The 16669-nt window shown below is 55.1% G+C and overlaps 1 protein-coding gene across 1 annotated transcript in view; it reads right to left on the bottom strand.

Annotated features, from left to right (window-relative positions):
• The window catches only part of Col26a1 (collagen type XXVI alpha 1 chain), a 35024-nt gene extending 18775 nt beyond the window's left edge, over nucleotides 1-16249 (bottom strand). Inside the window, exons 1-2 of the mRNA XM_048351172.1 lie at nucleotides 15957-16249; nucleotides 2119-2241 (exon numbers count right to left, since the gene is read on the bottom strand). Coding sequence (XP_048207129.1) covers nucleotides 2119-2241; nucleotides 15957-16114 — 281 coding nt within the window. The 5' untranslated portion in view covers nucleotides 16115-16249. The remainder of the gene's footprint in view (nucleotides 1-2118; nucleotides 2242-15956) is intronic.
• Between the last annotated feature and the right edge of the window lie 420 nt (nucleotides 16250-16669).

Genomic DNA, 16669 nt, shown 5'->3' with positions numbered 1-16669 from the left:
GGGGCTGGCCCGGGAAACTTAACCCCTGCGGGCCTGGCCCCCCTGCCGGCGACTGAACTGACCCAGGGCCCCCCCCAAAGTTCCTTGCACCCCTCACCTCCCTGCAAGGAACAGGCACAGGCCTGGGGACTTTCTACTCCATGCAAGAAAAAGGGAGGTCTTCCAGAAAGGGAAACCAAGGCACAGAAAGCCAAGCCCACCTCTGCATTTGGGGTGAGGGCCTCGATTTTCTCCCTTCCTCACCCAGCTGTAGGGAAGGCCTGCCTGAGCACTGCCCCACCCCCCAGCCCCCCCTGCCCTCAGCCCCCACTCCCAGTCCCCCAGCCCCCCCTGCCCCCAGCCCTCTGCCCCAGCCCCCCCCATCCCCTGCCCAGCCCCCTCCTGGCTGCAGTCAGTCCCCGCCTGCCTCCCCACCCCCATCCCACACCCCTCCCATACTGGAAGCCTCTGATCCACAAATGTGGACTCAAATGTCGCTCCCCAGGGGAGCCCCAGGACCCTCTCTCCCACCTCCCACCGCTGTGTATCTTTGGTTAGCACATGCACACACACACACACACACACACACACACACACACACACACACGAGTAAGGAGAGGACTGTGTTCCTTCACACTGGCTTTGTGCTCCTCACAATCATTAGTTAGGGGTGCCACCCCAACCCCCAGCCAGGGGTGGAGGTGCATGCTTGTAATCCCAGCACTGAGGCTGATGCAGTGAGACCGAGACTATGAGGCTGTGCCTGGACTACATAGGGAGATGCCGTCTCAAGACAAATTAATGAAAAATCACAATCACTGAAGGAGAAAATGACATGGGAAACAGCTGCATACACGCTCACATGCACACACACACACACACACACATGCACACCATTTCACAAGATGAAAGCGTTCACTCATTTGATGCTCACTGCTTGAACTCAGTGCAGGTCAGTTATGGGCAAACGAAGGGGCATGAGGGAGAGACCCTGACCCGCCACCTCCTGGCTGAGGGGCTGGGGGCTCAGCCAGTCTGTGTTACCCGTGTCACCTGACTGGTCCACCCTGGCTGACTTCAAGTCGCCATCTTCACACCTCAGCCTCCTGTGCAGCACGATGACAGCTGCGAGCCACCAGCTCCCAGCTTCACAGATTTGTTTGTAGACTTGAGACAGAATCCCACTCTAGCCCAGGCTGGCCTCACATTCATGATCCTCATGCCTCAGCCTCCCAAACGCTGGGATTACAGGCGAGCAGCGCCATGCCATGCCCAACCCCCTGTCCTCACAGGCCCTGGAGATGAAAACAAGGCTCCACTGGAAAGCAGAGAGGACAGAAAGAAGCGCATAACTGATCCCCTCTGCCTCCAGGCTAATTTTCCAACTCCTTCTGCCCACCAAAGTCCTAAACAGACACAAATCAAAGCACCCCACGGGCTTCAAAGAAAGGAGAGAGCCATCTATGTGGGCCCCACACAGCTCCAGCAGGGAGTGAGGAGAAATTAGAAAACAGAAACCTGCCATTACCATGTGGCCAGGCTTGCAGAACTAGAATTTAAAGAAAAATGAGCAAGTCAACTCTGGGAGCGGGGGGGGGGGGGGGGGGGGGGGGCGTGGCTCAGCAAGGGCAGGTCACCCCATAACCTCAGAGCTAGGTGCTCAAGAGCAGAGTACCCCAGGCTCCACAGGTATTCTGTAACTTCAGCCTCGGAGCTCACCAAAGTCTAGCCCAAAGCTAGACTCCTGCAGGACTTCCCCCACCCGCAACCTTGTGGAGCAGTAATTGCTCACCTCCATTTTACAGCTGGGGAAACTGAGGCACAGAAGGCAAAGCCTAGCCAAGGAAGGGCACATCAGGGGAAGTTTGCTGAAGGTTCAAGAAAAGACCGCCTCTGTCTGACTGGAGAAAATGGTGGAGGTGGGGAAGTTGAGGCATGACACTGATCTGCCAAGGTCTGCCTGGCATTTTGGGAGTGAGTCTCTTCGCACACACACATGTGTGCGCACAACACACACATGCTCGTGTACACACACGCCCTTCCTCTCCAGTACACAGGCAGAGCCCCACAAATGTTTGCACAACCCTCATCTCCCGGGGAGCAGGCAAGGAAGGCGGCACAGCAGGCCCCGGCCTTTACCTCACGAGGTTGGCACAGGGCCCTGGCCACCGGCAGCTCTGGTACACGCGCTGGACCACCGTCTCCGAGCCGTTCTGCACCTGGCAGGACACCGTCCGGGTCACTGTGTGATGGCACCAGTGCCTGTGGGGGGAGGGGACACTGGTCACTTCCACCTGTGCATACCCACTGTGAGCTGTCGAGGTGGCTCATGCCTGTCATCCCAGCCACTCGGGAGGCTGAGATCTGAGGATGGCGGGTCAAAGCCAGCCTGGACAGGAAAGCCCAATGAACCACCAAAAAGCCTGAAGTGGAGCTGTGGTCCAATGGTGGCTCAAGTGGTAGAGCACTGGCCTTGAGTACAAATGCTCAGGGACAGCACTCAGGCTCTGAGTTCAAGCCCCACAACAGAGAGAGAGAGAGAGAGAGCAGGAGGGAGAGAGGAAGAGGGGGGAGGGAGGGAGAGAGAGGGGAGGGAGAGGGAGGGAGAGAGAGGGGGGGGAGAGGGAGAGGGAGAGGTGGTTCTTTTCTGTACCGGCTCCTGTCCTCTGAGATGGGGGGGGACAGGGTTTTTGATAAGGAAATGAACAGGGAATTGTGATCATTTCCGTGAATCACCCAGACACCATCTGCAGACCTCGGCCATCTCCATGGGTTTCCATGCCATGAACTCGTCCTCAGAAACCACACGGGGCCGGGGGGGGGGGGGTGGGGAGAAACACAGAGATTGCCTGGACCAAGTCCAGAGCCTGGCTCACCCCAGCAGGAGCCTGGGGAACACATCTGCTTCCCTGCCGACCTCCTTGGGGAGGCATTCCATGGGTGGGGTGGAATAGCCCCTGCCCACCCACCCCCACCCTTCACAGCTCCAGCCATTTGCTCCTGCACCCATCCTCGCTGCCATCTTCAGGGGCTAAGTGGCCTGGCTGAACACTGAGGCTCTCATGGGGGTCCTGGATAAAATCAGTGCTGAGCATTCAGGAAATCCTACCTTGAGGGAGAGGCCTCCGGGTGTCCCCAATGCCCCCACCCTTCCTTAATGTCACCTACCCCACAACCCCCCCATCCTCCACCCCTGAGGTTCAGCCTCAGCTCCTCCAGCCTCGGGGCTCCCCCTGAGTTTCACCTGTGGCCCCAAGCCAAAGCCATATAACACCCCCTTTCCTCCCCTCCCCCACTGTCAGTCATCACCCATCACTCCAGGACACCCACAAGACACACCATGCACCCTGTCAACACCGGCCATGGCCACCCAACCAAACTGGCTCCTCCAACCTGGCCCCAGCTCCCTGAGCCAAAACCCTGAAAGCAAATCACCCTAGACTTTCTCTTCTTTCTCCCTCCCTCCCTCCTTCCCCCTGCCTCCTCCCCAGGCCAATCCAGTCTCCACCCATGTCCCTGGCCCAGCCTGGGCAGTGCTCACCTTTGACCTGAGCTCCCAGCCTCAGGGCAAGCCTGCAGTTCCCCCTCACTGCCAGCAGAGGGCGAGCTCTGCACCCCAGCCTGGGGTGGTGCAGTTCCTCTGGGGTCCCCAGGGTCACACACACACCCCTCAAACGGTGTCCCAGCAGACCAACTGGCCTCCTCCGTCTGTTCTACACTCCCAAGGTCCCAATCCAGGTTCCCTCCTCACCCAGGCACCCTCTCTTGCCGCCTCATGCTGCCCAGGCTGTGTGTGGAGCTGACCCAGCCCTGGTCCTTCCAGAGGCCCTCACCGCAGGCCTGCAGGTCAGCCCTGGCCACTCATTCAACCCTCCCTGCTGCTCGGAGACAGGCTCTGTGTCAGGCCCAGATCCCAGCCAGGTGACCCCAAGGTCATATATGCCCCAGCTGTTCTAAATACCCAGCCACACTTCGCCTGACTCCCAGACAGGCAAGAGCCACAAGCTGGGTTCATCAAGGCAGTTCAGGTACTTGGGAAGCTGAGAAATGAGGATAAGAACCACAAAGCACACAGATACTCACAAAGGATTAGGTAGGGGTAGCCACGGCTGGAGTCAGGAGCCCAGTTGGGTAGGGGCTAACACCACGCACAATCTGCTGGACCTGGGAGATGCAAACTGACAAGAATGTTCTGGGAACTCCCAGTCCTCTGGAACTCAGAAGAATGGTGGAGGGAGAGGGTACCGGGGGCTTACTTACACCTGCCATCTTAGCTACTCCCGAAGAAGAGACTGCAATGTGAAGGCTGCAAACTCCATAAGACTTGAATTCCAGAATAACCACACACACAAAAAAGCAGTACTGGAAGGTATGGTTCAGGTAGTACTGCACCAGGCTTGCAAGCTCAAGGCCCAGAGTTCAAATCTGAGTACCACCAAGAGAGAGGGGAGCGGGGATACCAGGGCTCATGGACAGCCATGGTGTCTCCCCAAGGCTGCAAAAAGGCTTTGGCCTGCCAGGGCCATAGGGAGGGCCTGGCTCCCCCAGCCTCTGTTTACAGGTGAGAAACTTGCGGCCCAGAGGAGGGACAGGCTGGAGGTGGTCCAGCAAGCTGGTGACAGAGTGGGCCAAAGCCAGGGCAACTGCTTTTCATCCCCTCCCACCCTCTTGCAATGGGAGGACCCCAGATAATAATCTAAGGGATGTGAGTGCTGGAAGGGAGGACCCTGGAATCTAGCACCTGGTATCTGCCAGACCACTAGGTGAGGAAGGGGGAGGGTGCCCTCTCCCCCAGCCATCCTTGCCCTGAGTGCCACCACTGGGACTCCTTGATTCCCCCTCCCCCCCTGTTTCCAGCAACTCAGCAGAAGGTGGGAAAACGTGGCTTAAAAACCCATCCTGGGCTGGGGATATGGCCTAGTGGCAAGAGTGCCTGCCTCATATACATGAGGCCCTGGGTTCGATTCCCCAGCACCATATTATACAGAAAATGGCCAGAAGTGGCGCTGTGGCTCAAGTGGCAGAGTGCTAGCCTTGAGCAAAAAGAAGCCAGGGACAGTGCTCAGGCCCAGAGTCCAAGCCCCGGGACTGGCCAAAAAAACAAAAAACAAAAAAAAATCCTGGCTGGGCACCCATGGCTCACGCCTGTCATCCTAGCTACTCAGGAAGGCTGAAATCTGAGGATCACAGTTCAAAGCCAGCTAAGGCAGGAAAGTTCTTGATACATAGTTCCAATGAGCTACTAAAAAGCAAGAAGTGGAGCTGTGGCTCAAGTGATAGAGCACCAGCTTTGAGCAAAGAAAAAAAGAGCTCAGGAACAGTACCCAGGCTCAGAGTTCAAGCCCCAGAACCAGCACAAAATAAACAAACTATCGTGAGTCACTCCTGTAATTCTAGCTACTTGGGAGGCTGAGAATGAATGAGGAGATTGAGGTTGCAGGCCAGAATTGTCCAAGAGACCCTATTGCCACAGAAGAAAGCTGGACATGGCACTACGTACCTGGAAGCCTAAAGATAGTGGCTCACATCTTAGACACTGGGTGGAAAGCTGAGCTGGAGGCACAGCCCAAGTGGTAGACATGAGGCCCTAGCAGACATGAGGCCCCTAGCTCACAGCCCAAAGATGAATAACAAAATAAATTAACACTGGTGGCAACAGACACCCAGTCTAAACTATTTTCTCGAGGGATACTCATTAACCTTTTCTTAAGCATCAAGACTCTGAGAAGTCAACAGAATGCTGAAAAGCAGAATAACAATCTGATAAATAGAACCATGGTGCGAAGACCACAGAAATACCACACAAGTGGCCGAAGCAGGCAGCCTCACCCAGGCCATGCCACTTCCCCCAGCTCCTGTCAATGGCTGTCTGTCTATCTGTCTGTCTCTTTCTCTCTCTCTCTCCTTTTTGGTGTCAGTCCTGGGGCTTGAACTCAAGTCCTAGGTGCTGTCCCCAAGCTGAAGGCTAAAAGTCTCATAGACTTTCCTACTCACCTACTCAGGCTGGCTTCAAACCATGAACCTCAGACCTCAGCCTCCTGAGTAGCTAGGATTACAGGTATGAGACACAGCTCCCAGCTAGCCTTCTGGTTTTGAACCAAGCCTGGATCCAGGTTTTTTCCAGCATGCATGATGACCCGGAGATGGGCGCCCACCCTCCTCCCTCCACAGCTGCAGCCTCCCGAGAAACCTGAGCTCCCCTGGCCTTCAGCAAAGACCGACTCATGTTCCATGTTGATTAAAGACACATGTCCTCCAAAGCAAGGTAGAGCCCACCTTCCCCTCACTGCTCCCATGGTCATCTGACTGCTGTCCCCAAGGCCTGCAGGCAGCACAGGGCTGACCACAAGAAAGGCCCAAGTCACCACAGAGGAACTATAGCTGTCTGGAGTTCTTAATTGACTCCTACTGAGTCCTCTCCACCCCCATCCTTCCTGTAGCCCCTCTAATTAATGGGCTTTGCTTGCTTCCAGGACCCCCCCCCACCCCCGCCCCTCAGATTGGCCATTCCCAGGGCACCTTGGCATCTTCACCTGCTCTCAGGAACTAGAGGGCCTGAATCAAATAGATATGTGGGATCCTTCCTTCCTTCCTTTCTCCCTCTCTTCCTTTTTTCCTTTCTGTGCCAGTACAAAGAGTCTCTCACACTTGCCTGTCTTTTTCTCTTAGTGTTAGAGCTTTACCATTTACCACAGCTCCACCTTTTGCTTCCTGCTGGCTTCCAACTACAGTCCTCAGATCTCTGCCTCCTTAGTGGCTAGGATTACAGGCGTGAGCCACCAGCTCCCAGCAGAAACCTCCAGAATTTCAAAGGCCTCTAAATTGGGTTCAGGGGCAGAAATCATTTGGCTCTTTCCCTCAGTGAGTTCCAAGGAAGATCTATGACAGGGAGTGAGGCAGGCCCAGGCTCTCCTTAGCATCTGAAACTAGACCTTCCCAGAATACTCCAGGCTTGGGGGGTAGGGTATCCCCCCCAGTCCAGGACGGTCTACCATGGCAGACAACACCTAGCCCTAGTAAAAACAGACTTCCCATCCCACATTGCTGTCGGGCCCAGAGAAAACGGGTGACCCACACCCCCCAACTCACTCCCACACAGTCTGAGATCAGAGCAACCCCAGCCTTGCCTAGAACCAGACGCCCCAAAGAGGCAAACAATGCGGTGTTTCTCTTCTCCATCTGCTCCTGCTGGGAGGGCTGCGGTGCCCATCCCCCCTTCCTTCCGCTGCTGGGGGTGGGGGCGGGTGTGGAGGGGATCCCCCTTACCACACTCAGGCTGTTGCTCTGACCTCAGGACAGAAGGCTTTGGTTAGCAGGGCAGGCCCCAGAGGTGAGGGAGCATGGGGGCGGGGGGGGGGGGACAGGAACAGGCCAAAGAAGAGATTAACTGCACGACCCTTGCCAGTTGAGATGCTTATCTCCAATTAATCATCACGATGTGGGAAGTGGAGCTGTGGCTCAAGTGGTAGAGCTCTAGCCTTGAGAACAAAAGCTCAGGGGCAGTGCCCAGGACCTGGGTTCAAGATCCAGAACTGGTAGGAAAAAATATCAGCCTGGGCTATAGCAGGATACTGTCTCTATAAACCAAAAATCAACTAACTACATTAAAATGTGATATAATCTGGATTTTTATTTTTCTGTTTGCTGGTCTTGGGGCTTGAACTTAGAGCCTGGATGCTGCTGCTCTCCCTCAGCTTCTCAGGCTCAAGGCTAGTGCTCTACCAGCACATGAGCACAGCCCCACTGCCGGCCTTTCCGGAGTAGTTGATTGAAGATAAGTCTCAAGGACTTTCCTTCCCTGACTGGCTTTGAACCTCAAACCTCAGATCTCAGCCTCCTGAGTAGCTAGGATGATAGGCATGTGCCACTGGCACCTGTATCTGCTTGTAAAAGTGGTATCTAAAAGAATATGTGTAACTTTTAAATTCTCTTTTGAGCAGGTCATGTCTAGCCAGCGCCATCATTGGCCACATGGTGAATTGTAGGATCTGGCTTCTTGTCTTGATGGATGTGCCTGAATTTCTAGAGGAAAGCAAGTCCCACCCCCAGGTGATGGGTGTTCCTGAATCCCAGGAGACGGGGAGGGGGGGAGTGGGGGGTGGGCACTTGGTCTATAGGTTACTGAACCTGTCAGTCAAGTGCCTGGAACCAGAGCTTCCTCTGACTCTGCCCCCTGACCTGACCCTATTTAGGGTCAGGTCAGCCCAGGAGCCATTACACCCTGCCAGGTCTTCCAGCTTGAGTCCTGCGTCCTGTCTTCTGGATCATCTCTGGTCACTATGGCATCCCATTTCAGCTCTCCATTGGAGCTGAACTGGTTTGTTGGTATTGTTTATGTTCTTTCTTTCCTCTCTGGCCTGTTTCCTAACAGTGTTAAGGGTATTTGCGGGCTGCAGGCCTTTGTAACAACTGGCTGCCTACAGACTGCTAGCATTCTAATAAAGATTCCAAGATTCAATCCTTCTTGGATAATTTGCCACATAACAGTACTAGGGTTTGAGCTTTGGGCCTCACACTTGCTAGGCCATTGCTTTACCACTTGAGTCATACCCCCATGCCCGTAAGCCATGCCCACCACTTAAGCACACTCAGCCCTTGAGCCTGCCTCCAGCCCTACCTACTAAGTCTCCCTTCACTTAAATACTTGTGCTGGCCCCAGGAGCCCCAGCAGAGCCCCGGCAGCATTCAGGTTTCATCTACTTCCTCTACCTGACACCCAACATTTGGCCTCTGTTCCTAATTTCACATAATTCCTGCATATCATCCCTTGCTGGTTTGGGGTCTGATGGAAAGTTAGTGGCTGGTTTGGGATTGGTCTGCCTGGGGGGAAAGGTGGAGTGGAAGAAGCTGTCTTCCCTAGACACACCCTGGTACCCCAAGATCCCATCCATCCTGCCTGCCCTGCCACCCACTGTCATCTCCGGGTGAGAGGTAACCCTAGCCAGCTCAGCCCCCTCCCAGGGGCCAGGCTGGCTCTGTGATTAATCTCAGGGAGATCCTGTGTCCTGAAGCAGAGACAGCTGTCCCTTGACCAAGCCCAGCAGGCAGACAGCTTCCAGCCCTGCCTCCTGGACCCCTGGCTGGGCAGAAATTGACCTAGGCCTTTGGCTGTGCAGCAGCCTGAGCCCTCCTGCCATCAGGCCAGAGTTGATGTTCTCTGTAGTTAGAGTTCACTTTCAAACCAAAGAGTTCAGGAGTTTGCTGGGCGTTTACACCAGAAAAGGCTCAGAGCACATTTGGCAGAGGCAGGGTGGGTGCCAACTCCAGAGGCTGAGACCCGTGCTGGCTTCCCAGGCAATGCACACAGCCCCAACTCAAACTTCCTTTTCACGTTCCTCTGGCCCTGGATCTGATTCGTCGTCCCTGATGCAGGTTAAAAACAGTCAGAGAGAGCCAAATTTGCCTGACTCAAGTGCCATGGCTAGGAGTGGGTCTTTAGCTCCATCCACCCTGGCAGCCAGCTGCTGACGTTTATAAATGAGTTCACCCACCTTCCCAGGCAGGCAGATGTCCACCCAACATGAACCTACCCAGCTTCATCATCTATTTCCTTTTACCTTTTTTTTTTTTTTTTTTTTGCCAGTCCTGGGGCTTGGACTCAGGGCCTGAGCACTGTCCCTGGCACTAGGCCATATTCCCAGCCCCACCTTTTCTTAATTTAGTTTTTGAAATAAGAGTCTTCCTCTTGTAGCCCAGGCTACGATATCCTCCTACCTCTGCCTCCCAACTGTCAGGATTACAGGCATGCACTACTGCACTTAGCCCTTCTATCATCCATTTCTAGCTCCACATGGGGAAGTGCCAGGAGCATTCTGATGGCTCACTTCTCTAAAATGACTCTCGCTTACCTATATTTCACACATAGTAGGTCTAAGCACATATAACTTGAAACTACATCAAGTAGGCTGTTGCTTCACAGAAATCACAGTTGGACACACCACTACTGCTCACCAGAAACTTGATATTATGTCATACTTTTGTTTTTGTTTGCTTTAGTGGTACTAGGGTTTGAACACAGGGCCTCAGGTGCTCTTACCACTGAACCACACCCCCAGCTCTTATTTCATGTTCTTCATCTTGAATATTGTGGATGCTTAATTCACTGTTACCATGATCTAATCAACTTCTGCTAATGACTTGTCACCTTTCAACAAATCTAAAATCTCTTAAATTAAGCACATTACATACACACACATACATACATACATACATACATACATGCTTGAGAAGATTACCATATTTTTTTTTGCCAGCCTGGGGCTTGGACTCAGGGCCTGAGCACTGTCCCTGGCTTCTTTTTGCTCAAGGCTAGCATGCTACCTCTTGAGCCACAGCACCACCTCTGGCTTTTTCAGTTTATGTGGTGCTGAGGAATCGAACCCAGGGCTTCATACATGCTAGGCAAGCACTCTACCACTAAGCCACATTCTAAGTCCACCATAATTTTTACCTTGCTCTTTGGATACCATTTGCTTTTTTGGAAAGTACACAATTAAACTAAGGGTGATGCCGGGTGCCAGTGGCTCACACCTATAATCCTAGTTACTCAAGAGGCTGAGATCTGAGGATCACAGTTCAAAGCCAGCTTGGGCAGGAAAATTTTTGAGATTCATCTCCAATTAACCACCAGAAAACCTGAAGTAGTGCTATGGCTCAAAGAGATAGAGTGCTATAGCCTTGAGCAAAGAGCTCAGGGACAGTGCCCAGGCCCCAGCTCAAGTCCCACAAGTGACAATAAAATAAAATTAAAAATAAATAAATTAGAGCTGGGAATATAAGCATAAGGCCTTGAGTTGGATCCCCAATACTACCAAAAAAAAGGTGGGGGGGGGCGGAAATGGAAGAATGGGAATCAGAGGCAGGGAAGCAGTGTGGGATGAGAGGTTGGAGAGAAGGAAGGGGCGATAATCCAAGGATGCAGGAAAGGCACAGGAATGCACTCTACCCAGAGCCTCCTGGCCTGTTCACTCCTTGATTTGAACCTAGTGAGGCCCATTTTGGGCTCGGGAACTGGGAGAATTGGGAAGTAATGTGTGTGTGTTGCTTTAAACCACTAAGTTTGTGGTATCAATAAGAGCAGCAACGGGAAACCAACACTTCCTGCAGCATGGCTGCGCCCTTCCCCAGTTCTCCATGACAAGAACTGAGAAAAACTGTGAGGCCTACGACTAACAGCCTCCCTGCTCCCACCGGTGCCCACCCTGTAGATCCCAGGGTTCAGGGTAGGCACCCATTACCAGACCACTCTTTATGGGATTTATTAATGCCAAACCCCCTCAGTAAGAGGGCTGGATCTGCCTGGTACCGTGGCTCACACCTGTAATCCTGGCAATTTAGGAGGCTGAGATATGAGGATCTTCCACTGAAGCTAGCCTTGGCAGAAAAGCCCAAGAGAGTGTTATCTCCAATTAACCACAAAACTGCCAGAAGTGCAGTGTGGCCCAAGTAGTAGAACACTAGCCTTGAGCAGGAAAGTGAAGCCCAGAATTCAAGCCTCAGCATTAGTACCAAGAGACAGACAGACAGACAGAGTCATGCAGAGAGCCAGCCCTGAGTGCACTGACCAAAAGAGCTAAATTCAGACTGTGGATTTCCTGCAGATGGGATGTTTAAGCGGATCTCCGAGACCTGATTAAGAGTTAGCCAAACCAAATGAAAGCAAAGACTGGCTCAAGGCAGAGGCAACAATAGGTGCAAAGGTCCCAAGGCAGGAAAGAGCTGGAGATTAAAAGACAGCCAGAGGGTCTGGGAAGATGGCCTAGTGGTACAGTGCTTGACTCGATGCATGAAGCTCTGGGTTTGATTCTTCAGCACTACATAAATAGAAAAAGCCAGAAGTGGCACTGCAGCTCAAGTGGTAGAGTGCTAGCCTTGAGCCAAAGCAGCTCAGGGACAGTGCCCAGGCCCTGAGTTCAAGCCCCAGGACTAGCTAAATACATACATACATACATTCATGCATGCATGCATACATACACACACATATATACATACATACATGACAGCCAGAGTTGCCAGGACATGGCTCCAGTGAAGGAGCACTTGCCCTGAGTTCAATTCCTAGTACTGTTTTAAAAAAGAAGCCCAGGCCCAGAGTCCAAGCTCCAGGGCTGGTGAAGAAGAAAGAAGAAGGAAAAGGTGGAGGAGAAGGAGGAAGAGGAGGAGGAGGAAAAGGAGGAGGGGGACAGGGAGGAGGAGGAGGAGGAGGAGAAGGAGGAGGAAGAAGAAGAAGAGGAGGAGGAGGAGGAGGAGGAGGAGGAGGAGGAGGAGGAGGAGGAGGAGGAGGAGGAGGAGGAGGAGAAGAAGAAGAAGAAGAACAAGAAGAAGAAGAAGAACAAGAAGAAGAGGAGGAGGAGGCGGAGGAGGAGGAGAAGGAGGAGGAGGAGGAGGAGAAGAAGAAGAAGAAGAAGAAGAAGAAGAAGAAGAAGAAGAAGAAGAAGAAGAAGAAGAAGAAGAAGTAGTTGTTGAAGTTGTTCTTCTTCTTGGTGCTGGTGGCTCATGCCTATCAGCCTAACTATTCGGAAGGCTGAGATCTTAGGATCACAGTTAAAAGCCAGCTCAGGCAGGAGAAAGACAAGTGGAGCTGTGGCTCCAAGTGGTAGACCACCAGCCTTGAGTAAAAAGGCTAAGAGAGAGTGAGAAGTCCTGAGTTCAAGTCTCAGTATATGCTAGCACAAATCAAGCACAACACATAAAAACACTTCCAAGTATAGATCAAAATAAAATAAACAAGAGAAAAGCAGCCCATGGTGTGCAGAGCTCGTGAGGTGGGGGAACAGGGCAGAGCGAGGTCAGAGCACCGAGCTCTCTATGGGCAAGCATGCTTGTGCACGCTTGTGCACACCTGTGCAGAGTGCAGAAAATTTTCATGGGCAGCCGCAGAACAAGAGGCTGAGGCAGGAGGATCACACAAGGTTGAGGCCAAGCTGAGTCCCACAGCAAGAATGGAAAGGAAGGAAGGCAGCTGGAAAGCCTGCCGGCCCCACAGCGGAGGGCCACCTCCTCCCAGAAGTCCTTGCGCCATCAGGCCAGCAGCTCCCACAGCAAATGGGAAAATGATTTTGGAAACCACATCAGAGCCCTGGCAAATGACTTCGTAGCTCCAAGGTAGGCACAATGCCTCATTTCCCAAAACTCTGGGTGGCCACATGATCGAGGAACCCCTCAACACTGCAGAACACATTGCCAGGACAATGTTCTGACGTATATAATATTCTAAGCATCATCCACTCTCAGCAGAAATGGCTCAGGAGATATTGGGGGGGTAGCCCAGCTAACTAAGGTGAGGGGTCACAGACAGCCATCACCTAGGTCCCCCTGTGGAGGCTGGGGGTGGGGACAGACAGGGGGCACAGGAGACGAGCCCCCACTCCTCCGTCCTCAAGTACAACAATGCTCACCTGGATGGAGCCTAACTCTTACTAAGGAAGCCTCTTCCAGGATACCAGGGAACCTTCCAGAGTCTTGATTTGTAAGACAACCATGGGGGATCAGGCTAGAGCCACAGGGACTCGAGTCCTGGAAGAATGTGTAGGTTGTCGTAGGGGCGGCCAAGGAGCTCCCTGGCACTTTATAGGAACATTCCGGAAAATCCTCTAGCAGTTCGTTTAGCCTCTCTCAGGCCTCTGCCCCAGGCGTGGCTGGTCCATGTCCAAATCACACTCCAAGTGGCAATGAAGTGTTGGCCGTGGAGCCACAAGGCGCCGGGTGCAGCTCCGATTGCCTGAGACAGCTGTGCTGGGAAGGGATTTGAAGATCACAGACAAACTTTAAGAAGGGAGAAAGGAAGAAAAGAAATGGGGACACTGAGGCTCGGAGGAAGAGACATCCTCCAGGGGCCTCCACAGCAGAACCAATCTACATCATTCTCAGAACCCTCACCAGCCACCCCTGCTTCAAAGGGAGCAGAGAGACCCCTGAAGCTGCAGCCTCCTAGAGCCCGCCTCGTGGGAGCCAACCACAGACAATGATGGCTTTGCTCCAGGATTTGTTGGTTTTGTTTTTAATTATGCTGGTCCTAGAGGTAGAACTCAGGTCTTAAGAGCTGTCCCTGAGCTTTTATGCTCAAGGATGGTGCTCTACCACTTGAGCCACAGCTCCACATGTGACTTTTTGTTAGTTACGTGAAGATAAAGAGTCCTGCTTCAAACCACCATCCTCAGATCTCAGCTTCCTGAGTACCTAGGATTACAAGTGTAAGCCACCGGTGCCTGACTGGTGGAAAAATTTTTTTTAAAACAAATATTTTCTATCTGAAGTTGGCCACATCCTCCAACACAAACCCACTGGGTGCTGGTGCACGCGTTTCCCTTCTTGGGCTCATGCTAGCTGTCTCACTCTGCAACTTGCAAAGCTTGTTTTCTAGACTGCTCTCATATGGAAGTGTGCAGCCCTGCTGTTGAGGGGCGTTTGGAGATTCGGCCTAACAGAAACCTCGAGGAAGGATTTCCAGACAAAAAGAAGGGAAGTCCATTTGCAAGCAGACTTCTGCAGCCATGTTTATGCTTCTCTGAAACCGCCTTCGGGGGCTGTGTCCTCCCTTCCTTCCCTGCACAAAATGTCTGTATCCTTGCTGGAAGGCGCAGGAGGAATTATTCGAGAGCATTCTGGGGGTTTTGGTGACTGTGAAGGATCAAAAAGAGCCGGGGCCTGTTTCCTCCATGTTCACAGAGTTTGGGGAAAGAAGACGCAGAGACAAGAGCCACGGAACTTTGGAGACCCTCTTAGGCTTCTGTGAAAGATTTCCTATTTTGCAGCCAAGTGTCAGTGGCTCACGCCTGTAATCCCAGCTACTCAAGAAGCTGGGATCTGAGGATCATGATTCAAAGCAGGAAAGTCCACCAGACTCATCTCCAATGAACCACCAAAAGGCTGGAAGCAGCGCTGTGGCTCAAGTGGTAGAGCGCCAGCCTTAGGCACAAAGGCTCAGGTACAGCACCCAGGCCCTAAGTTCAAGCCCCAGGGAAGAGGGGCCTGACCGTGAGGGCCTCGCTCCAAGGCACTGGCCTCGGGCTGAGGGATCTCCAATTGGGAACCCGGACGCGGGGCGGCCCGAGGGAGGCGCCCGCGAGTGCGGACCGGGTCTGGGGTCCGATCCGACCCGACTCCACAGCTGAGCCCTGACGTGGAGGCTGCTCCCCGTCCCCCGGCGGCGACCGCGAGGCGCAGCCCTGGCTCTTCCGAGGCCTCAGCCCCACGGACCGGGCGGAATGGACTGGACGGACGGAGCGGCCTCCCCGCGTGGCCGGCGGTACACACGAGGCCCGGCACCGGGAGCCTCAGGCGAGCATAGCCGAGGCTGTGCGGGGAGCGCGGTACGGCCGCCCGAACCCCGCCAGCGCCCCCAGAGCGAGGAACTCGAGCGCCAGGACCGGAGGAAGACGACTGGCGCCAGTCCAGGCCCCGAGCCCCCAAAGCCGGGGACCCCGGTTCCGGCCTCTTGTGGCCCCGCCACCCGCGCCCCAGGCCCCCCACCCCCGCATCTCGAAGCCCCAACGCCCCGTGCCCCAGGTCCCCCGATCTCGAAGCCTGTTTAAGTCCCCAACACCCCTCGTTCCCGTCTGCACCCCCGGATCTCGTCTTCTGGTTGCAGCCCATGCCCCGAGTCCAGGTCGCCGCGTCCCGAAGCCCCCCGAGGCCCCCATCCCCCCGTTCCCGCCTCGGCTTCATCACCCCCCCCGGTTGCCGCCCGCGCCCCCGGGCCCCGTCCCCCCGGTTCCCGCCGCGCCCCCGGGCCTCGTCTCCCCGGTTCCCTCCCGGGCCCCCGGGCCCCCGGGCCCCCTCCTCCCGGTTCCCTCCCGGGCCCCGTCCCTCGTTCCCGCCGCTTTCCCGGGCGACGTCCCCCCAGTTCCCTCCCGGGCCCCGTCCCCAAGTTCCTGCCCGGGCTCCATCCCCCCGTTTCCTCCCGGGCCCCGTCCCCCTCCCTTCCCCGTTCCCTCCCGGGCTCCGTCCCCCGTTCCCGCCCCGCCCCGCGCACTCACCGGCGGCTCGCATACGCCCCGCCCGGGGAGCCCGCGGCAGGCTCGGGGTAGCCGTGCTGCGGCAGCGCGGCGGCCGGGAACGGGTAGAGGAAGCCGGTGGCCAGCGCCGACCCCCATAGGCAGCCGCACGCCCAGGGCAAGAGCAGGGCCAGCTTCATCTTGCGCCGCCGGGCGCGAGGACCGGGGGTCCCGGGGGTCCGGAGCGCACGGGTGGCCCGGACCGAGCCCGCGACCCCGGCCTGCCGAGAGCAGAGGATCGAGCCCGGGTCCGCGGGGAGCGGGCGCGCGCTCCGGGGCCGCCTTTTCAAATTCGGGGAGGTGGGCGCTGCGCCGTCAGAGGGGGCGTGGTGGGCTCAGCCCTTAACCCTCGGCGGCCCGGGGCCCTGCGGGCACCGCCAGGGCACGCAGAGGCGGGAGGCCGCGGGGGGTCTCGGGAGCCCGGACCTCCAGACTCAGCTCCCGCCTCGGCCTTAGCCCCGGGGTCCGCACCCACTCGTGCTCGCAGTTCGCTCCCCACCAGGGGCAATTATTCCCATGTTTCAGAGGTGGAAACTGAGGCTGGGACAAAGTAAAGCTGGGATGAGTAAAGCTTGCACAAGAGTCTCTGGCATTTGTGGGGGTAGCTGGTGACCAGGTGGGGGGGCCTTTCACCCCCACCTGGCCTGCTGTCTCTCCCAGAAATCATCACCTGAGGCAGGGCCGGCCATCCCATC

This window comes from Perognathus longimembris, chromosome 1 (genome assembly GCF_023159225.1).
Source record: "Perognathus longimembris pacificus isolate PPM17 chromosome 1, ASM2315922v1, whole genome shotgun sequence".
NCBI classification, from domain to species: domain Eukaryota; kingdom Metazoa; phylum Chordata; class Mammalia; order Rodentia; family Heteromyidae; genus Perognathus; species Perognathus longimembris.
Note: the sequence above shows the minus strand (reverse complement) of the source record. Positions and strands in the feature narration are given on the sequence as shown.